At 37.8% G+C, this 27220-nt stretch overlaps 1 protein-coding gene across 2 annotated transcripts in view; it reads right to left on the reverse strand.

The window, feature by feature from the left end:
* The window catches only part of LOC127419628 (signal peptide, CUB and EGF-like domain-containing protein 3), a 151414-nt gene that overhangs the window by 28341 nt on the left and 95853 nt on the right, over positions 1–27220 (reverse strand). Inside the window, exons 7-10 of one of the 2 annotated variants that reach the window (XM_051661182.1) lie at positions 20080–20130; positions 15129–15245; positions 13176–13298; positions 2497–2613 (exon numbers count right to left, since the gene is read on the reverse strand). In XM_051661182.1, coding sequence (XP_051517142.1) covers positions 2497–2613; positions 13176–13298; positions 15129–15245; positions 20080–20130 — 408 coding nt within the window. The remainder of the gene's footprint in view (positions 1–2496; positions 2614–13175; positions 13299–15128; positions 15246–20079; positions 20131–27220) is intronic. The other variant, XM_051661183.1, reaches the window with a different exon arrangement.

Here is a 27220-nt window from a genome sequence, read left to right on the forward strand (position 1 = left end):
AAAAAAAAATAAGCAGATACTTAAGAGCCTATGATTGGATCATTATTGCAGTGATTAATATGTTTCAGCTGGCTACAGTTCTTTTAACCCTAACTGATGCAGTGTGTAGCTTCTCATTTCTTAAACAACCATGTTGGAAGACGTATCCCGTGGTCGTGGAAAAGATGTTACTGTGTTTCAGAAGGGGCAAAATATTGGCCTGCATCAAGCAAAGAAAACAACTAAGGAGATTTCTGAAATCACTGGAATTGGGTTAAGAACTGTCCAACACATTATTAAAACCTGGAAGGATAGTGGTGAACCGTCAGCTTCACGGAAGAAATGTGGTCGGAAAAAAATCTTGAATGATCGTAATCGGAGATCACTAAAACGCTTGGTGAAGTCACATCGCATTAAATCGACAGTAGAACTCACGGCTGTGATTAATATTGAAAGTAAAAGCATTTCCACACGCACAATGCAACGAGAACTTACAGGATTGGGACTAAACAGCTGTGTGGCCACAAGAAAGACACTTGTTAGTGAGGCTAATCGTAAAAAACTACAAGTTGCCAGAGAGCATAAAGATTGGACTGTGGAGCAATGGGAAAAGGTCATGTGGTCTGATGAGTCCAAATTTACCCTATTCGAAAGCGATGGGCGTGTCAGGGTGAAAAGGAAAGCACATGAAGCGATGTACCCGTCATGCATAGTGTCCACTGTACAAGCCTCTGGAGGCAGTGTTATGATCTGGGGTTGCTTCCATTGGTCTCGTCTAGGCTCAGCAACGTTATGCGGCAATAAAATGAATTCAGCTGACGACCTGAATGTACTGAATGACCAGGTTATCCCATCAATGGATTTTTTCTTCCTTGGAGGCATGGGCATATTCCAGGAAAACAATGCCAAGATTCATCGGGCTCAAAGAGTGTGTAAAAGAGTGGTTCAGGGAGCATGAGGAATCATTTTCACACATGAATTGGCCACCACAGAGTCCTGAGCTTAACCCCATTGAAAGTCTTTGGGATATGCTGGAGAAGACTTTATGGAGTGGTTCACCAATACAAGATCTCGGCCAAAAATGTATGCAACTCTGGATGGAAATAAATGATGTGACGTTGAATAAGGTTGTCGAAACATTGACATATGCATGCCATAATCAAAGCTAAAGGTGGTCCAATGAATATAAAAGTATGCGACTTTTTTTTTTGGCCAGGCAGTGTATTTAAATACTACTGTATGTATTAAACTATTTATTGGATTCTAAAGCCACTTTTTGTACTGTCTTTTTTATGCTTTACTCATTAGCCACAATAATGTAATCGCATTTTAATTAATAATATATAGATTTTATTTGTAATTATTTAAATATAACTACTTAGAATTATTTGATCATTATATAAGAAATTATTGTTTTCTGAGGGGCTTTCTCCGCAAATATTTATATATACGATTAATTGTGATTAATTCGATTAATTAATCGGCATACCACGCAATTAATTCTATTAAAAAGTTTAATCATTTGACCACCCTAATTATTTTAAATGAAGTGCTTTTATACAGAACCTCACAGCACAATCCAAAATACAACAATGGAGCTATTTTTGTCAAATAAATTGCTCCATAACAGCACATTACAGATGTGTGATATTGCTTTACTATAAAACAATTACTATTGATTTTTTCTTCTTCTTCTTCTTCTTATTAGTAGAAGTAGTAATATTATAGTGAATATTACATAACTATAGTAGTAATATATTTCTGTCGTACTTTTTCCCATTTAAATAAAGCTTTTATTTTGAAGTGAAGCTCTTTCCGCTTCTCACCAATGGAAATGCAGGTAGCTACGTGACCCAGATTATTAAACCACAAGGGGGCAATGCTAATGATGGTGTTTTCCAAGTGTGAGCAGAGAAGCTCTAAAAGGTATGAGCACTTTGTGTCTTTATGTCTGCACATAACCAGCTCCACATCTTCACTTTGAAGCGTGCAGCACATGCAAACTATATATTTATCTCGTTAAATCGAAGCCTTTTCAGTTTAATAATCACACCAGGACATAATGTGATTTTAATCTGTGTGCTAAATGTTTAGGGAATGACATTTGTTTGCCAGATTGTATCGGTTTTTGATATTGAAGCATTTTTACAAGCACGAGTATGAGCGTGGTATTGGACAAGATTCCAATACCAGTCTACATCCTTAAATATTGGCTCATGTGTGTGCACTCAACTATGATGCTCAAGTTCAAAAGTCATCGCTCCTCTCTTCGTTCATGAGCGCTAATGAGCGAGAGCGATGTTAGAGCGGAGGGGCCGCCTGCATCAATAAAAAGTGTATCTAGTTTACTTGCTAGATATCTTTCTAACACTTAAATGCTTGAATCAATACTCTGAATAGCTTTCAAATGTTTGTTTTAGACTTTTTCCAATCCAGTCTCAGTTTTCAATGGAAGGTAGACCCTAACTAAGAGAGCCCAACCCTGTTAGAGAGAGTAAAAAATAATGCATCTGTTACCTCCGCAGTGAGCCACACCGTAGATGATGTAACCTTTGTGACAGTAGCACTGAAAACTTCCAGGTGAATTCACACATGTGTGGTCACACGCCCGATCAAATGAGCACTCATCAATATCTGCAGAGACAGAGAGAGGGAAATACAAACACTTTTACTGATAAATTCACATAAACTTACACTTACTACATAAACAATAACATGAAAATATACATTAATTACAAATTCATACAGATGATTTTTATATTGTGGGACATTGTACTGGCAAATTTTGAAGTATTCCTTTTGAAGCATTCTAAAAAAAAAAACATATACATTAAGAATAGTTAACATGATTAAAAGTAATGTAACTGCTTCATTTGACGTCAGTTATTTTAGTGAATCTGTTCTGAATTTATTTACCCTTAAACGCTCCACTGTCTGCCCTGTTACAGTATGTGTCATAACTTATGGCCATTCTGGGTTGGTCTCTGGATTTTCTAAACTGCCACCTCACTCATTGTCATAATGAGTAATGTAAGTTCCCTACCTGCCACTTCTCTGTCTGGGTGAAATGCATGTGTCATCGAAGTGCGTTCCTCACACAAAGATATCATATGTCTTCAGAAGGCTTGGAATTAGTGCATGAGTTGTACCTTTATATTGCTTTTATCTTTTTTGGTGCTTGACAGATGTGGTCACAATGAACTGTGATTTTATAGAAAGAGGTGCATGAAGATTCCTCAAAAATTCTACTGTTGCGTTCCACAGAAAACAAAACAGCAAACATGTTTGGAATGACATGCAGATGAGTAAATAATGACAACATTTTGGGGTTCCCTTTGTAGAGCAAAATAGTTCAGTATTGGTAATAAAGTGAATTGAGGAAACCAGTATTTTCCATTTCTTGTATGTCCTTTCCTTTTTCTCAGCCTTTGGTCATTGGACTAATTTATTAAGCTGTTGGCAGATTTGTTCAGGCAGCGTCATCCTCAATTTGCCCTCCAAGTTTGGCTAAAGAAGCAACTTCATCAGTCATGGCTTGAGAATGCAAAGCTCCATGAATAAGTGTTACACAATCAATGCACCCCCTGAAACTCTTGTTCAGTCTAACAAATCTTCTCAGTGTTGTCTGTTTCTTGTCTTTGCTGAACACCAGTTCATGGATTGGATTTGACTGCAGTGGGGGTGCAATTGAAGACAAACAACATCCTTTAACTTCCTGAGACCCCACGTCCACATGCATGGACATTATGTTTTGGCTTCACTATAGGATATGCATAATTTTATTTCATTTAAACTGACTGATCTCAGTTTAGGAGACTCTTGGCTGCCATTAAAGGGTTAAATTTTCAACACACGGAGCCATGTGACAAAACAACATGGTGCTGATCTCAGCGGAGTTTGTCTTTGGGAGAAATGGCAACAAATCTACATCTGGTAAGAAACCTAATTAAGTTTTTACAATAAAACCTGTTTGAGTCAAAAGAGTAGAGTCTCTAATTTCATCGGATATACCATTTTATTCATTGATTTATATTTGGCAGACATGGGACAATGGTAATCAAAACATAGATTCAGAATTTTTCATGACAATTTTTATTTTAACATGGCTGGCAGTGATTGGATGATGCTGGTTATTACTTTGAATTAGAATTATTTATGCAAATTGCTGATGTATTATTTAAAATGTCTCTACTTCCCACCGTCCACGTTTGTGGACATCAAATCTGACCTTCTATAGCTTGGTATTATTAAAAATTTCACTACTTAGTTCCACTTTCCACATTTGTGGACATAAATATTTTATGAAAACTATTTTGGTCAAAAAAAAAAAAAAAAGGGGGGCTTTTTCTTAGGGGATACTAGTTACCAATCAAAAAGGGGAATGGAAAACGCACACATCAGTCACGCTCTGGTCTCAGGAGGTTAAATCAGTGGTTGTCAATGGGTCGCAAGTCTGTTCTGAATGGGCCTCGGAAAGCAAAGGAAACAATGCTAAATGCAAAAAATAAAAAGCCATTGTGCATAGTTAGGATAACAAAATAAATAGGCTTTGTTGCTGACGTCAACAAGTTCATCTGCCACTTGTAAGGAGCTAGCCAAAACAGACAGATGTCAATATGGACAGGTTGCGTGAAAAACTATGAGCAGAACTATACAAGGTAAAAGAAAATTTGACCCAGACTACATTAAAAACAGATTCACTTGCAATGATGATAAACATGGTTTACCACAAAGTGTTTTGTGCTGTGAATTAGTGGCTGCCGAGAGCACGAAACCATCAAAATTCAAGGTGGTTCCTTACTGCCCAAGTCAAAAGAGCCCACACCCAAGTCTTTATGATATTCTGGTCTCTAGATGTTTGCCCATTTTATCATCCACCAGGCCAAAAAGTCTGACTGCTTAGAAAAGTAATAGCTCAACTCTCCTCAACAAGCTGCACGATTTAGGTTACCAAGCATGTCCGTAGCACAAAAAACACAAGTCTGCGCCTGTTTGATACTTACGGTTAAGGGTTTTTGAAAAGCCCCTAAACATAAACATGAGCAATAGTTATTGCGATGCTTCCCTATCATGCACAACTAACAAAGATAAATGAGTGTCACAGAGAGATATTCAGACTCTTTCACCCCTATGGACATGAGTTTGCAGGTCCCTCTTAATCTCACAGTTTGAAACAATAGCATTGTGAGAGCAAAATGACAGCAAGTCTGTTTAAAGAGCAGAGATAGGGGCTTTATCAGTGACTCAAGAATACTGGGATCTGATATCACCTCCCCCTTCAGAAAGCTCTTAAGCAGACTGAGGAATGTCTCCAGCTTTCTGTGAGGTGTTGAAGGACATCCGTCCCTGTTGACGGGTCGTTGCGCTGATGACAGCAAGGAAACACAGAGCCTGTTAATCCACAGATAAAGCAAATATTGTGTTTACACGTTCCACTCACAGGATTCAGTCAGTGTCAGGGCTCAGGCTCTGATTTCCTCTCAGAGGATAGACTTAACTGTGCTATATGGTTTGTAACGAACGGGCTAATGGAGGGATTATTTAGCAAGAAAAGAGTAAAAAGGTTATGTTTTCCCGCACAAGGATATCTTTTTTTTTTTTCAACTGTTCATTCATCAAGAGTTTTCTGATAATGATTCTTGAGTCTTAGAATGTTAAAATGATATATAGTTTGTAAAGAATAATTAATAATTTGGCAGTAAGGACAGTAAATGAGAACAAATGTCAGTGAAGCTGATGTAATCAAAAGTGATAAAGGAATGTTCCGGGTTTAAAACAAGTTAAGCTCAATCGATAGCATTTGAGGCATATGGCTCTATTTTCGTAAGCGTGCAAAGGACAGTGCTAAGCACAAAGACCGTGCACTACATCTCATCCAATTTTCATGAGAACGCTGATTCTAAGTGCAGTGCAAAGTGCAAGTTTGCGTGGGTGGGTATGATTGCGCTATCTGTGGGTGTATGCACGCAAACTGTGGGTTTATTGTATGTAAATGAAGCGCCGCAAAGCACAATTTGCTATTTTCCTAAGAAATACTGTAGGCCATTTCGTTAAGACGATTTAGATTTTATTTTTGTTTCATTTGAAGTGTAATTTGACTTTAGAAATATTTTTTGGTTTAATTTTCTCATGTTTCAATAAATCTAAATCGACCAGTAGAAGTGAAGTGTGTGCCGATACAATAATTTAATATCACAATCACTTAATACAAGCCATGATTTGTGTGTCAGTAGATTAAAATTATTAATAATACTTACATTCTCTATAATTTAACAGAGCCTACATTTATATCCTGAAACACATTTTCAGGGCAACAGACTGTGACTAAAATGGTAGCAAATGCGATCAAAAATAATTGATTGCGACAATAATTTAAAATCTAGTTGCCACTGGCGACAGTCGGGTTGTGTGCGTTCATATGTGGTTTCGGCAGATATCATCTTGTGAGTTATTGAATAAATCTTTGGAGCGCCAGTGTGTTTTGCACGCTTTTCACCCATTCTGTTGTGACGAGCTCGCTGCACCGCATGCAACAACAAACCCGGCATGAGAGAGTCGTGAACAAATGACTCTTTTGAATTGGGTCTTTTTCATGAATCACCCAAAAAGAACTGAGGGTTTGAACTCAGGAGCCCAGGTTAGCAGTTTGAATTAGATTCACTTTCTCAGCGAATCAGCCATCAGTGAGCTCACAACTGGGAGTGCAGACAATTCAAAATAAGAGTCCAATGTCTATTTCGGGCCTCTTTATAATTAAAAATCCTGTATTGTGTACTACTTTTTTCTTCTGGTAATTATTGATTGGGATTGGAGTAGCACAATAGACTGCATCTGGGATTTTATTCAATTTGCACTCTTGTAGTCTCTGTGTCTGGGCCATCCAGTAACAGTAAAGAAAGACTAAGGCAATATTTAAAGCAATTTAAATTATATATATATAATGAAGCTTTTGACACTTAGGACAATGGACCTTTTTCACAGACTGCGATGACGCGTTTCTGCCTTATTTAGCAGCGTAAATCTAGCAAACTTTTGTATATGACCATTTTTTTTTTTTATATATATTGAGTGTAAGTTTATAACATTATGCTTTGTGTTATATTACCCTGAAATTAGTTTTAAAAAACTAATTACCACATTTGCGAGGGGGTTTCTATTACAGCTGCTTAGAGAGTGGCCATCTTCTCCCATCTGACTGTCTTAATCCACCGCTTGCTATTTTTCTTCTTCTGGAAAGTCATTCAAATGTAATAGTGGATTTTTTCTTTTGCTCTTGGAGCAAATGCATAAGTGAAAATAATATTTGCTGTGGTCTCCCATTCACTGCTGTTGAAGTTTACCCTGCAATCGTTTACTTCCACGTTCCAAAACCCGGAGTTTGAAAAAGGTTTGTTGGACTTGTACACAACTATTACACAAGGTGCAAACATTCACTGATGCTCAAGAAGACAACACACTACTATATGTATATTTTATGTAAATATCTATAATATAGATTCTGAAGAGCAGTACTATATATATATATATATATATATATATATATATATATATATATATTTATCTCTTATATTTATATAAATTATGAAAGGGGTGTGACCATTTATGAGACAGAAGGGAATGCAAACTCAGCTATATATCCTGTTTATTAAACCTCAGATTAATGGGTTATCAGCTGTCTTCCTTTTCTTTGGCTTTCTATCTTGTTTCTGAACATCAATCTAAATCAAGCAATTCTGTGATTTGGTGACTAAAAACAGCCATTTGGCTCCTTAATGTTTCAGTTTAGGAGCCAATGGCTAAGTCGTTTTTTTAGTCTGGAGCCCTGATTTTCCATGCATATACAGGTGCATCTCAATAAATTAGAATGTCGTGGAAAAGTTCATTTATTTCAGTAATTCAACTCAAATTGTGAAACTCGTGTATTAAATAAATTCAATGCACACAGACTGAAGTAGTTTAAGTCTTTGGTTCATTTAATTGTGATGATTTTGGCTCACATTTAACAAAAACCCACCAATTCACTATCTCAAAAAATTAGAATATGGTGACATGCCAATCAGCTAATCAACTCAAAACACCTGCAAAGGTTTCCTGAGCCTTCAAAATGGTCTCTCAGTTTGGTTCACTAGGCTACACAGTCATGGGGAAGACGGCTGATCTGACAGTTGTCCAGAAGACAATAATTGACACCCTTCACAAGGAGGGTAAGCCACAAACATTCATTGCCAAAGAAGCTGGCTGTTCACAGAGTGCTGTATCCAAGCATGTTAACAGAAAGTTGAGTGGAAGGAAAAAGTGTGGAAGAAAAAGATGCACAACCAACCGAGAGAACCTCAGCCTTATGAGGATTGTCAAGCAAAATCGATTCAAGAATTTGGGTGAACTTCACAAGGAATGGACTGAGGCTGGGGTCAAGGCATCAAGAGCCACCACACACAGACGTGTCAAGGAATTTGGCTACAGTTGTCGTATTCCTCTTGTTAAGCCACTCCTGAACCACAGACAATATCAGAGGCATCTTACCTGGGCTAAGGAGAAGAAGAACTGGACTGTTGCCCAGTGGTCCAAAGTCCTCTTTTCAGATGAGAGCAAGTTTTGTATTTCATTTGGAAACCAAGGTCCTAGAGTCTGGAGGAAGGGTGGAGAAGCTCAGAGCCCAAGTTGCTTGAAGTCCAGTGTTAAGTTTCCACAGTATGTGATGATTTGGGGTGCAATGTCATCTGCTGGTGTTGGTCCATTGTGTTTTTTGAAAACCAAAGTCACTGCACCCGTTTACCAAGAAATTATGGAGCACTTCATGCTTCCTTCTGCTGACCAGCTTTTTAAAGATGCTGATTTCATTTTCCAGCAGGATTTGGCACCTGCCCACACTGCCAAAAGCACCAAAAGTTGGTTAAATGACCATGGTGTTGGTGTGCTTGACTGGCCAGCAAACTCGCCAGACCTGAACCCCATAGAGAATCTATGGGGTATTGTCAAGAGGAAAATGAGAAACAAGAGACCAAAAAATGCAGATGAGCTGAAGGCCACTGTCAAAGAAACCTGGGCTTCCATACCACCTCAGCAGTGCCACAAAATGATCACCTCCATGCCACGCCGAATTGAGGCAGTAATTAAAGCAAAAGGAGCCCCTACCAAGTATTGAGTACATATACAGTAAATGAACATACTTTCCAGAAGGCCAACAATTCACTAAAAATGTTTTTTTTATTGGTCTTATGATGTATTCTAATTTTTTGAGATAGTGAATTGGTGGGTTTTTGTTAAATGTGAGCCAAAATCATCACAATTAAAAGAACCAAAGACTTAAACTACTTCAGTCTGTGTGCACTGAATTTATTTAATACACGAGTTTCACAATTTGAGTTGAATTACTGAAATAAATGAACTTTTCCACGACATTCTAATTTATTGAGATGCACCTGTAAAAGGAGTGTCACATTCAACAAGTATGCAGTTAATGCACAAAATAATGTAAGTCCATATTTCTATTCTTTTAATTCATGGCATACAGTCCATTTACACTAACAACTTCTTATGAATGTGCTGTCTTTGTTTATATTGCTGGTGGTTGATGGAATGGACTATATAATAGGATGTAGATGCTGCAATAACCAGAGAAGAACCTCCTAATTAAACTGCACTTGACCCAGCCCATTAGCGCCTTGCACATGCGATTTCGCCAAACCCACTTTTCGCTTGCACGAAAATACCAAAACTTCATGGCCATGCCCATTGACTTTGGAACTCTTAAAATAGGTCCCATAATGTTGATTTCCACAAAAAAAATATATATATTTCAACAAATCCCTTATTTAAAAAAATTAAATTAAATTTAAATAAGAGCTACAATTGTGGTTGCAGTAAGGCATTTACAATTTAAGTTAATGGGGCAGTCCACAGACATTAAAATACACACATTCAAATATAATTATAACTTAATCATAAATAATACACAATTGCCATCATTCATATAATATATATTAGGGATTTCACAACAAACACCAGGCAATTCTGATTCACCTAGTTTTGAAAGGTATTGTTAATGAGGGCAAAAGGTCACATATATATTTTTTTTTATCAGGTTCCCATCCTGACATTCTTCACAACAATGGTTAAAGTATTATAACATAAAGGAGGTGATGCCCTCCCTGCTCTTGAAATACCCTGCTTACATCAGACAGCACTATAAAGGCACTTAAAGTGCTTACCACTGCTGTTCCCACACTCAACCAACTCACTGAGAGAAAGGAAAAACAAGGAGGAGGGGAAATTTGTCAGCTCAGATTCTGTTAGTGTGGATGATCCTAAACGGCCTTGTAGTCGATTGCAGCGTAGAACCGCCATACACCAATTGAGATTCCAAACAAGGACATGCAAACAAGAAATTATTTCAAAGATACTAGAACACGGAATTAAAAAGGGGAAACTCTTGCCAGTAAAGGAAGTTAAAGGTGAAGCACTTTTTGTTGTTGCTGTTGTTGCTAAAATACCAATCGTATCACCATAAAGTCATATGAGTAAATGATGAGAGAATTATACATTTTGGGTGAACTATCCCTTTAATATGCAGACACAATTATAATTAAGTCATTTGTAAGTTGATTTTCCTTAAAAAGTGTAAAAAACCATGGGGTGCTATCAAATATCAATGTTTTTTGGAAGAAGAATAAAACCTGTTGCGATTGATGTGTCATGTTGTGTTTGTTTCAGGAATGGTGAAACTCGGTAGTGAGATTTGGCGGAGTTGACATTCAGAGATTGACAAGCGGCTATACTGAGCCACAGAACAGACTGAAATCAAACAATCTTTCTAGAAATATTCCCATGCCTTCTGTCTGTATAATAATGTAGATTGATTGGAAATGTTTCAGAAATCAGTGAGGGAACTCATTATGGAAGGTGTGTGTTTATGAACACTGGCAGGGTAGTATGAACACTGGCAGGATAGTATTACCTTAAATGTTCTCTGCGGGAATCCTCCTGTATTAACACCAATCTCTCCTGACCAAATTAACTGGCAGCTCATAAACCTAATATTTCCAGCTGGATCAAACACAATCTGCCCACAGTTCTCCAGCAGCCCAGAGAGGAGAAATAGTGTCAAGCAAACCAAGAAAACCACACGCATGTAAGGGTGTGTTCACACTTGTAGTTCGGTTCGCTTGGTCCGGACCAAAAAAGAAAATGATACATTTAGTCCTGGTTCGCTTAGAGTTCACATTGGAATTTTTAACACCAAACCTAACGATACAAAACCAAAGGCATCAGGAAAAAGTCACAACCTGATTGGACAGCTTTTATGATGTATATTTTTTTACGGAACTTGCCGATCATCCAAAACAATGCTGGCTGCTGGGCGAAATGCGCTCGTTATATTTATATATGTATATATGGTGGTATTTTTACCAGCTGAGAACAAACGAAGAGCTAATAAAATGTGTAAAGGAGTCAAAACAGCGCCAGGAATTCCTCCGTTGCACACACAAACGAAGATATGCTGCAAGGACAGCTGACGGCGGTTCCGACGCCTGTACCGAACTGTAATAGGCAACATAGCTCCTATGATGAGAAGAACCAGGTATGCTTGAAGTCAGTATTAGGTAAATTACTTCCTGTTTTTGGTCCATTTAGACGTCTTTGGTCCATGTTGCGTTCATATATCAATCGAACCGCACCAGAGTTCGTTTGGAAGCGGACCGAGACCCACTATTCAGGTGGTCTCGGTCTGCTTGTTTGGTGTGCACCAAGGTTCAGATGGCAGCGTTCACACTTGTTCGCATTAACAGAGCAATCGCACCAGAGTTCGTTTTAATCGAACCAAGTCTGACAAGTGTGAACACACCCTAAGTGTACTCATGACTCAGTTATCGCTTCATCAAGATGGACTGCACTTACATAAATGCAGGAGATCCCCACAGCAGCCAAGCATGCTTTGAAAAATCCCTGTACTTAATTACCAAAATAGCTATAAAAAGGTGCATTGGATGTGGTTCTCAAGTGGTTTGGCTTCTGTGGCCAAATTTTATATTGGAAATCAATTGGTGATGCAACACGGTACCAAACAATTACTACAACAATTACAGAAAGTCTTACTTTGAAATGTATTACAATTACCATAAACTACATACACACAACCATATGCAAAATACTTGGCATAGTAGGAATGTGTGGAAGTACATATTTTCAAAATCACCTAGTTAGTGGGTTGCCTGACTTGTCGACTAAGGTCTTAAGGAAGCCCTGTATAATTAGGCTGACATGTTTCATTGGGGGCGTTTAGATAAAAATGATTGCGTTCAAAAACAACTGGATGGAGTGCACTGGAATGGAACAATGCATGTCAACGCTAATGAAGATGAGACGAAAAAAGACGCATCTTGACAATAGTCTTAATCAGGGGCTAAAAATGGTTCAAGGAATGAAAATGAAAACCGAAAATTCAAGACATTTTTTGCAGAATGTTACCGAAAACAGGAACAAAGGGATTTTCAATTGTTCCAGAGTGAAAATGTTATTTTTAAATGCTGGTAACCGGTTATATCCGGTTACTTTTGTTCCGATAATTTTTTCATGAAACCAAAGGCCAAAGGGTTTATCACAGTCATTTTTTGGAACTACACCACTTCATGTTTCCCAAAAAAATTTAACATGTGCTTTGATCCCGAAGAAAAGTGCTACATCACACATTTCTTTGCCTAATTGCTCACTGTGGATTTCTCATTATGTGAATCAAGATATTTTTTTTAACAACTATGTATAATTACCAAATACTGTACATGCTATTATTTCATGAGCTCAGGTTTTCAGGATAGTTTTCTAATTTTGTTTAATCTTACATAGTAAACATTAATCTTTGATATGTTTGATACATGTTTAAATCATGTAATTAGTACATTGAATATTTGGTTATAGTTTGGTCTGTTACAGTTACAGTGTCATTTTTCACATTATCCATTTTTTTTTTCTCTAATAAAATGATATGCCATTTTAGTCATACTGAAATTGATGAAATATGACAAGCATGACATGAAATATTGACTACATTTAAAGGCCATTTTCGTCAAAAATTAAATATTTTTTTTTGAAAATTAACAATGCAGGTAGATAAAATGCACACTGACCCCAAGACCATCAAATAGTACTGGAGTTTCCTATGTCTGCTGATTCAAAAAGTCTGCTATTGGCTAGCCTACCTTGGCATGTCCTCTCATTGGTCAGAAGTTTATATCCTTTCTTGCAGCTGCACTCAAAGCTGCCCACTGTGTTTCTACACACATGGTCGCACCCCCCGTTGTTCATACGGCATTCATCAATGTCTGTAATAAGAGAAAGAGAGAGAGAGAGCATAAATTTGAAATTTGGAATAAAATCAGTGGGTGGTTTAAACTAATACACATGAACTAGATTAGTGCTGTTCCTTTCAGTTTACCATGATGCAAACCATGAGTGGAGAATAAATATGCAAACAATGACAATGTAAAAGGGGTGACTGACTGCAGATATGGGGGAACTGTGTGGGCTTAAGCTCTAATCTCTCTGTTTGTATCAGAGGAGATGAGAGGTGAAAATAGGAAAGGAAAGAATGAGAGGAGAAGGGGGAGTGAGGAGAGAAGTAGAGGATAGGAGGGGTGAAATGAGGAAAAATGAGAAGAGGTAAGAAGAGAAGTAGGTGAAAAGATGAGAGAATAAGAGAATAGATGATAAAAGAATGAGAGGAGGTAAAAAAGAGGAGAGGACAAGATAGAGGAGGTTTAAACAAGGGAAAGGAGAGGGTTGAATGGATTGCGACGGACACACATGGAGTGAATGTGTGACTTCAGAGCATTTATGTGGTCAGGCCATGGAACATTCAAGACCTCATGCAGCTCAAACGGGAGGAAGTCTTTCAGGATCACATCTCCTCTGGCCTGTTCTTTCCGAATAAGGGATCAATATATCATCAGCTTCTGCTGCTTTCGATTGGCTTTGATTGAGCTTGAGTGAATGTTTCTGATTACATCTGAATCATCTGACTAAATGAGGCGTTCATCTCAGAGAGAGGCTACATCTGGAGAAAATAACTGCATTTGAAGCAGAATAAAAACGAAGTCTCCTCTCAATCTCTTGCTCTGGCCTCAAGGAGGGACCTGGGCTTCTCATACCAGTGCTGTCTGTGGATGCTTTTCTTTTGTTTCTTTTGCAGCATAACTAATAAAACATAATGTTCTTTTATCAGTCTCATTAGCGTAACGTTATGAGCGCAAGAGGCCAGGCAGGGTCCCAGTCTTGGCCACACGAACCTACAGGTCTCTTCCATTTTAAGTTGCTACTCACTCTTTCAGTAACTGCATTTACACTGCCTAATGCACAGATCTGATATTTTGACAGATATTTTAAGGCAAGTCAGTTCACTCGGTGGCCATCTTGGCAACGTCCCCAGATGGCTGTTTTTAATGTAGATAATGGGCATACCAGTAAAGCTCACATCTACTTAAATGGGGAAAAACTAAATCTTCCAAACTGGTTGTCAAGATTACTTAACAATAACAAATTTCAAATCAGCAATAAAATCTGACAACAACAGTATCATACATTTTGCTGCAGTCTTCTTGGCAGGATCATGATTTGAAGCTCCATTATACTTCCTCACGCTTGATGCATGCACAAAGCGCTATATAAGATTTATAGTGAATAAGAAGTTATATTTTGGTCTTTTTCTCATCCAAAACCAATTGTATTGTTCTGAAGAATTGGATTAACCACTCGAGTTGTATGGATTACCTTTATGCTGCCTTTATGAAAAGCTTGAAAGATTTGGACCCATTGACTTGCGTTGTATGGACAAAAATCACATCTCTCTATCAAAATATCTTGTCTAAGAAGGTCATACGAGTTTGGGATGTCATAAATCTGAGTAAATGATGAGAAAATTAACAGTTTTGGGTGAACTATTACTTTAATACCCCGCAAGACAGTACAACACTAGGGTGTCTTTAGCGATCTGCGTCGCGCTATCAGTGGATCACGCAAATAAATGTATTCGCTCGATGATGTCCAGAGGGTTTGCGCAGATATACGTGGATATTGGTGCATGGTTCAGTTAAGTAGCGCAATCTACAGTGTGTGTGTGTGTGTGTGTGTGTGTGTGTGTGTGTGTGTATGTGTACCTTTGCAGGTTTTACGGTCTAGTTGTAAGGTGAATCCGACTGGGCAGCTACAGCGAACTCCTGTGACTGCATCATGACACGTGCTGTCACAGCCTCCGTTGTTTACTGCACACGTCTCTGAAAAAACAAACACACAAAGTTTAAAGGAATTTTGAATTGTTCTGTCTTCAGTGTCCATTACTTGACTCCAGCTCTGGACAGCACCGCTGCCTTTGATTTGTCATGAATGTGGCACATGCAAGCAAGCAGTCTGCAGATCACCTTGATGTTGAACGTAAATGTGTCATCTACCAGGAGGGTTAGAATTCAGCATTCAGCTTAAAAATCTTTTCAGGAGTTTTTTTTATTTATTTTTTTACTTTTAGTCCATGTCAAGCCATATACATGCTAGTAGTGTACTACTAAAAGCAGACAAAAAGAAAATTTTTGAGAAAATCACAAGTTTAAATCAGATTGTCAGAAAACAATGCAAGTTCCAGGAGTCAGGGTGCACACAACAAAAATGTATCGGTTTGATATTATGAGTGCTTTTAAGGAAGAACTTAATCGCTGGATTTGCCAACATTTACCAGGTTAGTGGCATCAAATCTTTAAAAAGATGAAAAAGATGAAAAGATTCTATTACAGACCACAAAAGTCAGATTCCGGAAGTAAAAACCCTATTAATGTATTTATTTTTAACAATAACTTATAAACCTTTATAGACAGACCTACCATGAGCTCCGAGGTTGTTAATTGATGTTATACAACAGTTGGTTCCGTTCCTTGAATCTGATTGGAGGAGAAGCATTCCAAGAGTGCTGATAGCTCAGACCATCAGCACTGTGATGCTTTAATGTTTGTATCACTCCGCTTGTGTATGTGGCATTCCAAACTAACTTGTTAGAGCAGTGCAGATGTGTAAGAGCAGCTAGATGAATTTTCATTCATCCCTGTGACATTAAAGATTCGAGCCAGCAAGTGGCGACAAAAGACCGTCTTTTGTGTGCTATAAACAAGTTTTCTCAAAATGTGTTGTTAGCCAGTGTGCAAGTTTCTTTGAAGTCATTCAGGTTTTTTTCTCACTCCATGATCGCTCAGATTACTACTACAATATAGCTGAGAAATAGAGTTAAACTAACAGCTTTAGCATTACTACAGCTGAGAGTCACTACACGTTTAGAGCACCTACCTGAGACAAATTTCCGAATTGTGAGGAGAAGTAAACTTTCAACATTGAGGAGGATAGAACACTTTCTGTGTCGGGTGTCAAAATAAGAGTTCCCCAAGAAATACAAAAATACAACTGGTGTCATCCATGTTTTCTCTCCGACAACAAAACACTTGAACATAAGTGAAATACTTGTAGGATAATTTGGATTGTGTGGCAGCATCACATGATCAGAACGGATTACTACCACACTACAGCTGAGGAATAGAGTTAAACTAACAGCTGCAGCAATACTGTTCATCACTGCAAGGTAATCACACGCTCAGTCGCTCGCTCATGCTCTCTCTCTCTCTCTCTCTCTCTCTCTCTCTCTCTCTCTCACACACACACACACACACACACACACACACACACACACACACATGCACACACACAGACATCCTTAACTAGCTAACAACAGCCCAAGCTGTCGTTACTTGTTCTCAAGGCTTGGGCGCAGCTTTCGAACTAGCAACGGCAGATCCTAAATCTGTGGTGTATGTAAGTTGTTCCACACACAAGAGCGTTTTTTGTAAAGTCCTTAGTTTTTCCCTACTTATTTATTTACTTGTTCATTGAACTGTTGTTTAAAAGCAATATCACACATGCAAACATGCTGGATTGTCCATCTATATAGCATTTCACAAGAAATGGCCTTGTCGTCTACAGCCAAATCGCATCCTGTAGTGAAATGTTCCACAATAAAATTTAAATAGAAATTTTTACTCTTATAATCAACAATTTTAAATCAATAGTTTTATAGTTTATAGTTTACAGTGCTACATGGTATTGTATGAATGAATGAATGAATTTTACATTTACACAGCGCTTTTCTGACACTACACTCAAAGCACTTTGCATGGTGAACAGGGGACTCTCCTCAACCACCACCAGTGTGCGCATCCACCTGGATGATGCGACAGCAGCCATAGTGCACCAGTACGCTCACCACACACCAGCTAATGGTGGAGAGGAGAGAGTAGAGTTTTAGAGCCAATTAATGGATGGGGATTATTAGGAGGCAATGATTGAGCAGGGCCAATGGGGGGAATTTGGCCATTTTTAATTACCACAGAGAGTCAAGACCTCGGTTTAATGTCTCATCCGCAGGACAGTGCCTTTTTGCAGTATATTGTCCCATCACTATACTGGGGCATTAGGACCCACACAGACTGCAGGGTTAGCACCCTTTAGTCGCTTTACATGTCAGTCAGATGGGTTCTTACTCTAAGCTGCAGATTCTTGCACATAATGAGCTTCAAAATGGACTAGACTTTTTCTTTCAAAACTGTCCACAGAAGTTAGCTGGTGTTCTCTTTTTATAAGCACATTGTAAGACACCTGTCAGGATACTGAAGCATGCTTTACACTAAATGCTAATGATCCATGTCGTACACCAAGCAACTAAAATTAAACCAAAAACTCTTTCACGGATCAGTATGACCTTGAGGGGCAAATCAGTAAAATCACTATAGTAAATCAAATCAGATCTGTCATGAAATGATTCAGTAACATGAAAACAATAATTATTCACTTTATGGCATTTTTAAAGCTCTAATTAAAAAGTAAAATAAAGATCAAAGCAAAACAACTAGTAACATCCAAGAAGAAACCATTCAAAACACCTTAAGCATGGATTACCAAATACTGGAAAAACTGTAGTAGTGAATTTTGCACAGGCAAGTGCCACAATATTTTCTTAAGAAAATTTAAAAATACTCTGTCACTTTGAATAAAAGCATCTGCTTTAAATAAATAAATGTGTTTATAGATCATTAAGCTGCTTTGCCTTGCTTTATTGGTCTAGCTGTCATGCGTGTCACCAGAAATCGCTAACTACCATCGAAAATAAATGATCTTCGGTTACTTTATCACTACAAATCACTGTCAGTATGAACTCCCCTTCCAATGTTAATGAAAAACAGGGTCTTATGTTGAAAAATTATGACCTCATTATCTAGTGCCCAGCAGGCTGGTTGCTAATGTAAAATCGCCTCTGAGGAAAATTTGGGGAAAATGATTTCTGCTAAGGCAGTATTCAAGACGGCACTCAATTACTGGCAATTAGGTTAACTAATATTACTGAATATGGAATTGATTCTCTCCCCTGCCCTAACTCCTGACATTTTGAATACCATTTAAACTTAAAAAAAAAAAAAAAAACTGCCTAAAAAGCATATTCAACCGTTTTGTTGGTGCATTGTGACAATTACCATTATGCTTCCCAACATTCTAAAGCCAAAAACGAACTTTAGAATGTTTGAAAGGTTGGTGTTTGTCTGCATTTGTTAGAGCAGTGTGCACAAGCTTAAAAGAACCTCAAGTATATTTTGTGCAAAAATACATAACCCAGAGCACCGTTGGTATATGTAGCGCCATCATGGTAATTGGAAATTTTGATTTACTTAAGCAAAACCATCCACTGAAGTTCAGCTAGAGCTCAGGAATTATCTCACAATTGCAAATGTTGGCGCAATTAGTTTTTGAAAGGGTTGGAACAAGTCAGGAACATGCCGCCAGAGGTAGAGCTATTTGGTAAATATGACAACTGTTGGCACAGGTTATTCTCAGCACCAACCAAACACATCAAGCCCCATTAAATTTGCTCTCATGTTTAAAGATTGTCGTGCAAACAAACTCCTTTTTCAAAAACGCAATGTTTTCCAGGGCAAGAAACAAGCAGGAGCCGACAGCAAGAGCAACAAAGTGAGAAACGTTTTGGTACTGGGACAAAGGTTATTCTTGAAGATTGGTTATATTAGCTGTGCACTTACTTCATGCAGAATAAACAGTACAAGAAGAATCCCAAGACAAGAGTGTTTTACCAAAAGCCAGCATGCAGATTTAGTGCCAGAGCCAATCAGTCTCCATTATAACCTCAGAGCCCCTGTGCAATCAAAGTGCGCACTCAAAACAAAAAGCTTTCGCAATTTGAAGTCATGTGTGGTGCACTTTGTAAATGAAGTACAGTGACGTGTCATAGCAAATTCAATTGAATTCCATTAAAAGCCTTTATTTCAGGTCAGTCTGTGGAAAAATGTGGGCTAAATAATCTGACCCCTTTTTTGCCCTCAAAGTAAGTTTCATAGAGTCATAGGAGTCTGCGGTGATTTCATTGTAACTTGACTGTTAAGCCTTTAGTCGACATGTTTTCAAGATTGCGGTCAGGTTTTAATCCAGAAAATTCAAGAGGACAACTTGAATTCAGGAAATGAATTCAGTTTATGTCTTGGGAATTCTACAGGTCTTAAAGGAATAGTCTACTCAAATTATGAATTCTGTCATTATTTACTCATCCTTATGTCATTCCAAACCTATAAGCTGATATTTTTCCATTGAAAACAAGTGTAGAAGACTTGGAATATAGCACCAGGAATATAGTCAGATGGACTACTTTTATCATGTTTTTTTGTCCATATAGAAGCTTGAGAGACATGGTCTCTATGAACAGTTGTTATATGGTCAAAGCTGCTTGGAGGTCAATTTCTCCTTTTGTGTTCCACAGTGAAAATACAAACATAGAACAATACGAGGGTGAGTAAATAATGACACGATTTTAATTGTGTGTGAACAATTCCTTTCATGAGGTGAATTGGTTTTAGAAGGTAAAATTGTTATTCAGTACTCTCTTGACTTGACTGAATTTGACCCACAGCCCAAGAAAATGGTGCAAATTGGGTTAGTAGAGTTGCAGCATAACCACACCCACTGGGGAAAAGAGGTAGCCAATAGGAATCAAGCTAGAGAAATGGAGATATTTACCATTGGGTAACAGCTGTGGCTGCAGTGGCTGCTGTTGGACACTCCTTTCCTCTGCATACATACACACATACACACACACATTACAAAAACACTTCTTTAGTCTTCCAAGATTGACTCATAAAGGCTACTTTATAAAACACTCTGGCCAGTTTAATCTGTGTTTTAGTTACCCTCATACTCTAACTGCCCCTTTCATGGGGCCACGAGAGAAATTTGGTTCATGACATCCTTGATAACCCTGTTGAAAAGACCAGCTATGACCAGCAAACCAACTCAGGCTACTTAAACCTGGTCTTTTCGGCAGGGTTATGAAGCTAGTTACCCGGTCTCCCAGTCTGGCCAAACTGGTTTTCAGCAGGTCTAGGTGGTCTCACAACCTGACCAGCTGACAAGTACCCAAAATCCCTATAAAACAATAAAACTAGAACAAGGTAAGTACTGGAAACCAGCCTGGTACTCAGCAAAGACCAGCAAACCACATTATGCTGGTTTAAGCAGCTTTCTCAACATAGAAATAATATAAATAATAAGTATGCTTATAAAAGATAACAAAAATGGGCCTAAATTTGTCTTTCTTTGACCTACAGTTGAACCATTTTTGTAGATGTTCGTGCAGAATAACAAGGCAGAGTGTTAGTCTACTCATGCATCAGTAAGACAACACTCTCACGTACAAGAGTGAATCAACATGAAGCAAACAGCAAAATATGCAGACCGGTTAGTGTGAGTTTAACTACAGCCAGACACTTTAGGGTAAACATCCAAACTGAGCAGGAAGGCGTGAACTGGCGTCATGCAGAGATAAAAATGTATCAGTTTGGGACACCAACACATTCCACGGCAATGATTCCTGCTGATGTTCATCTTGTTCACTTACCTGCATAGTAACTTCCCAATAAAGTCTACAGGTTATGTAACTAAAAATAGCACTGTTCACAGATGACGTCAATTTGTAGGCAAACCCAGACTGCTAATTCAAATTTGCTTTGGAATTTTGGAATGGAGTTTTGAATAGCGTTTTTTTAATTATACGTAAGATAATGTCTGTGGTTAACATTACTTGTAAACACTTTTTGTTCTACAACATAAATTACACAAAATACCTCAAATTAAAATTTTCAATTCAAGTCCACCTAAAGTTTCCTTATAAATCGAAACCATTATTCTAATTATAATAATAATAATAATAATAATAATCCAGAAGGAAATGATGGCTCAAAAATGCTAAAATGCTAATTCTCTTCCAGATTTTAGGACTACAAACTGAACAGCTCTGCTATTAATGCCTGTTCTACAGTCAACTAAAGGTACAACACTGAACAGATTATGAAACAAATGTTTCGAACAATCTGATGCCTGGGGATTGTGTGTACCAGTCAGATGGGCGCATCTGTTTTGGATTAGCATCCCTCACAGGCTAAGAATCTCAACAACTCTTTGTTTGCCTAGTGTCTTACTTTTGTGAAATGTTCATGTAAATCCACTTGCAGCTGCCTTAATAGTGGGATTCAGTATGCTGTTTGATTATAGGATCACATGAAGTCGACTAATCATTTTGTCTGGACCCATGTGGAAAAACGTTTAGCTGCTAGGTATTAGCCGTTAGCATGTTCACATTCTGTGTGTATATAGAGCAGGGTCCATTTAGTGGTATGAGACCACTAAAGAAAATGTGTCAATTTCGTTTTTATTTTAAAAAATTTTTTTAAGAAAGTTATAATGAATTTTTTAATGTATCAGTATTTGTTATGTCCTCCTTTAGCTTTTAATGATAGCATGCACTTGAGCTGGCATGGACTTGACAAGTTTGTGCAAAACATGATGAGTCATGTTCTCCAGAATGATTTGTGAATGTTCCAATGGTGTTCCCAGGATAGTCGCTACTTAAGGGCTCGGAACTGCACGTTCTTGTGGCTCCAAAGTGATCAGTCCCATGACATTTGCCAGGTATTACATGTGAGTGTGTATGTTTTATTGCCAATATCTTTAACCCATCTACTCACAATACATTTTCAAACTGGTCAGTTCACACGGAAATCCACCCAGCGTGATCTGAGCGGTTAATTTTACCCTACCAGTGTGGTGAAATTGCCATTTCAAGATTAAAGTCCAAGAATCATTGTGCATGGCTTTGAGCCAAAGGATATTGGGTTCAAAAACACCCTATTTACACCTAAGTCTCTTCATGTGTATTGATCGATTGGACTACAGTTGGGTATGCATATTCAATTTACACCTGGCCACATAAATGATATAAATCTGATCTACTGTTTCCACGCTATTACTCAAATATAACAGAGTTAAATTATTGCGATACAAAAGACAACAGCTGTTACTGTATGTGCCACATTTTCTTTGTCATCTTTAAGCTTCCAGACTTCTGTATTCTGGCGTTATTCTGTTTGGGAGCTGTAAAATGTACTTATGTGGCCTGAACAAACAGATACATCTACACTTGGCTGAGTCATGTCTTGTATGCATCTCAAACCACCTCCTGTGCTATTTAAACAGTAAAACCACAAGAAGTGAAAAACCCCTTTAGGAGTTATTCTATTCTAAATTGTTAACACGTGCTCATAGAGATGCATACTATACTGTATTAATGGGGTCTAACAAAACCCAGGCGATCTGATTCAATGATGCAAAAAGCAAGTTTGTTCTGTGAAGCTGTCTGGGCAAATCTAACCAGAGATGCAACTCACATGTTAGTTTTGTTACAGACATTGACCAAATCTCAGCAATGGCATCTGAAAATATCTTTTAATGTTTGTTAAAGCTTTTGATCTTTAGTCTGGTGCTCTGATTTCATTCTAGATGCTGCAAATCATTGATTCCCAACTGTTGAGTCGTGACCCAAACAAGGGTTGCAGGTCTGTTCTGATATGGTCTCGGATAGCAGGGAAAACCAAAATGCTATATGCAAATAATAAATTGCATCTAACCTATAATTGTGCATGGTTAGGATAGCAAAATAAATGTACTTACTACTTTTTTCTTTGTTGTTGACATCAAAGGCTAAGCGTCCATTCAAACTATACAGAATTGGGCACAAATTCATCTGTCACTTGATAGCATGGCTAATATTAATACTACATTTGGCCTAGTGTTTGTTCCATGTGTAAGGCTGCTGTTATTTATGAATTTACGAAATTGTCAAATTTTCCCATTTAGCCTATGTCAAGTTTTGTATATTGTTAGGCCTGTGCAATTCATAGTATTAGTAGTTCTAATATTATTAATATTAATAGTAATATCAATGTTTGATTTCAAGGACATTCTTGTTTACTTTTCTAAGGGCTGCATTATTATGACAAAAAACACAATTGCTGATTATTTCCCTTGATACTGTAATTGCAATTATTAAAGCTGAAGTACGGTTTGTAACTTTTTCATGTTAAAATACTTTCTTCTATCCCAGCTTAATATATAGAGACAACTATATGTAAGCCATTCATAGGTTAAGTGTTTGTTTTGCACTGTTACTGTTCCTGTAGCTCAGCTGGTAGAGCATGGCCCTAGTAACACCAAGATCATGGGTTTGATTCCCAGGAAACACAGAAACTGATCAAATGTATACATTAAATGCACTTTAAGTCACTTTGGATAATAGCATCTGCCAAATGCATAAATGTAAGGGTAATTGACACTTTTCATGATTATATAATTGCGGCAGCTGTAATTGTAAACTTGATTAACTTTTCGATTAATTGATTTGATCTACAATGCGTTTTGGATTACCACTTGCTGTCCAATATAAAATGTAGGCCCTGAGGCACTGCTGTAAACAAAGCGAGGTAAAAACCACTGCAAGATGGTGAGACTTCAAAAAGGCTTAAAAAACTGAACGCTGTCTTGAGAGCAGGACCTCTACCTTCACTTCTCACCTTCTCTTATCATGCGAACAGTTTCCATCTCTTTAGGGGATTGTGGGTACACCACATCAGTTACTCTGACTGCAGCCCTTTGCTCAACAGGGGCTCATTAATAACTTCAGCTTGTTTTATTGTGGATTTCTGGCCTATTAGAGCTTGTGAGAGAGCGACCCAGCAAGCGGTGGTTCCGACCGCAACCTCGCCTCTATCTGAATTCCTGAGGGAGGAAATGTGCGACCCTGACAGATTCACCACAACCCTTCTGGCCTCTCTGGCCTGCTCTTTTACACAGCAGTAGATTAAGTTATGTCTTTGGGGGCTGTCAGACCAGCCAGATGTGTCATTTGGGGAGTTGCTGGCAGGTTTAGGCAGGAACAGAGGCATAATAACAGGGCGTTTTGAGTGAGACCTTGACATAAGCGCTGGAACTGGTCAGAGAAAGAGAGAGTGTGAAAGGGAGAGAAAGAGACAGAGGCCAGACTAACCATCATTTTGGTTTAAGCCAGGCAACACAGTCTTAGCAAGACGCCGTGATCTTTTGGCTGCTGAAACCATGCTTTAAAAGTCTGTGCTCAAGAGGGTATGATTGTTCCTGTTGGGATGTGGATGCTAAGAGGAAGGTGAAGGCCAGTTTCTAACTTAAGTATTCATAAAACCATTATGAAGTCTGTGGGTCTGGTTGTTTTATAACTTTTCCAGCCACTATGGCTAACATAAAATTCATCTGAACTATCTTTTGGTCTTTAGATCTTTACTTATTACTGTAATGTGGAAAAAAAGCACAGTACAATTTGTATTGTTTTCCCTTTGGATTTTGTGGTGAAATATGTCCGAGATATTTCTTAACAGTTTTTTGTGTGATTCACCCTTACATCAAGTCTGATGCTAAATGTTGTCTTTCTCTGAAAAATTCTGTATACATATATGAATAGTTTGCCAAATTTTGACTCTGGATGAATGAGTTAATATATGAAAATAATGCAATGTTTCATTTTTAAATAATGCAATGTTTTGTTTTCATCAGTTGTCATGCACATTTTTTTGCATAGCAAAAATCAAACTTAGTCAAACAAGTCATTGCTAGTCATTCATGAGGTGATTGGCTCAGCAACACAGAGAACTGCTGGGTCAAATCAACAAAATTTCAAGAGCTTTCTCGGCAATTTTCTTTGTTTTTGTGAAAACTTTTTTGCCTGTGATTTTGGAGCAAAACTACAGCTAAAAAAATCTTAGAAAGGTAGCAACGTCATTATTTTATTTTTACACAGAGATAAGTAGGTCTATTAATAAATAAGTTGACTTCAGCACCCCTTGTTCCATTATATGCCAATGGTGAGAGTCCAAAAATGGGAAAAACTCTCTTTTGTGCTGTTTTCCCAAAGTTGTAGTGCATATAAGTCCAGAAGTATTAAATATATCTTAATATCCTTTTAGATTCTGGTTCAGAACAAACTTTTTTTTTGGTATCTTCATAGTTAAGGACTTATATGGTTAAATATTTTAGACGTAGGGCTCTCAAAGTGGCTCCACACATAAATTGATAAATTTGACCCATTTTCAATAGTCGAAAACCAAATGTGGGTTACATAGTATGAAGCTAGTCTTTCTTGTCCAACAAAAAAAAGTTCTGATGTACGAATTATGTTGAAATTAGAAATGTACCTTTTTTTTTTCTTCAAATAAAAACAATACTGTCAAAATATCGATATTGGAGAGTCCAAAAATTGGATTCGCACCATTGGCATATAATGTAACAAGGCATTCTGAAGTCAACTGATTTTAGCAAAATAAAAAAACTGTTTTTTAAAAATAATGATCTGTAACACTCAAAAAAGCAAAATCGTTTAAATTGTCACAGTGCAGAAAAGTGAAAAGTTGAAATGCATAAAACAGGAAACGCGTTCAGAGAATCAAGCAAGCAAAGATGAATAGAATCAAGACAATGTGAAAAAAACATGGCACTAACGACTACAGCAGGAAAGCATATAACTCTCCTCATTCAATGAGCTTGAATTCCTAAGTTTGATATATTGTCAAATACATTTCATTTATACTTTACGTGTATGTGAATTTTGCGCTCTACTTTCAGTTTTACCGCTCCCCTGACTCCTTTAAATTCTCATACATGACTAGTCTAATGGAAACTCTAACATATGTATGTAAATGAAGCGTAACTAAAGGACAATGGACTCACTGTAAAATACTTAAGATATACAGAACACTCCATATTTCTCCTGTATGCTCACACGGAGTAATACCCTAAATTTGGTTCGACTGAATGAACTCAAGCCAAACTCTCGACTTCACAGAACATTAAATTCAAAGTTTTCACAAGAAGTCAGTTAAAGCCAATGTATTAGCTTTAACTGTGTCTGGAGAAAGACCTTTGAATCTTTTAAATCAAAATGTACTTTCTAAAAGGAACAGTTCACCCGAAAATGAAAATTCTGTCATCATTTACTCTCATGTCGTCCAAACCCATCTTTGCCCTAATTTTCAGAATCAGAATCAGAATGAGCTTTATTGCCAATACATACATATATATACATACACGGATGTACAAATACAAATCTGTTATATACAGATGTGTGCGGGAATGTAATGGCAGAAGAGGTAGAATATGTTGGATTTATATAAATAGACTAAGCTGTGTATTGCACATTAATTATTTCTCAAAGGGGCAGTTTTAACTGTTCATGAGATGGATAGCCTGGGGGAAAAAACTGTGCCTGACGGTTCTGGTGCTCAGAGCTCTGTAGCGCCTGCCAGAAGGCAACAGTTCAAAAAGGTAATGGGCAGGGTGAGTGGGGTCCAGAGTGATTTTTCCAGCCTTTTTCCTCACTCTGGAAGTGTATAGTTCTTGAAGGGAGGGCAGGGGGCAACCAATAATCCGCTCAGCAGTCTGAACTGTCCTTTGTAGTCTTCTGATATCCGATTTCATACTGTAGCTGAACCAGCGCCTGTGGTTTTTAATATTTTACTAGAGAAAAAAAAATTATAATCTAATGTGGATTTTCTTGATAGAAAAATATAATTGTGCCTGATAATGTGCATGTAAAAGGGCTAGAAATAGTGTTTTAGCTTAGCATAAAGCTAAGTTTTCACATACTTCAAAACCCCACGGAGTGTACACAACGACATTACCTTCTGATCGTATAACATCACATCCACCTTTTCATTCATAACAGTTTCTGCTTGTATGAATGTAAGTAATTGTGACTAGGAGGAGGGCGTGGCCGGGCCATGAGGGTGCACGCCCTCTTCCTCGT

This window comes from Myxocyprinus asiaticus, chromosome 29 (assembly GCF_019703515.2).
Source record: "Myxocyprinus asiaticus isolate MX2 ecotype Aquarium Trade chromosome 29, UBuf_Myxa_2, whole genome shotgun sequence".
Classification (NCBI taxonomy): Eukaryota; Metazoa; Chordata; class Actinopteri; order Cypriniformes; family Catostomidae; genus Myxocyprinus; species Myxocyprinus asiaticus.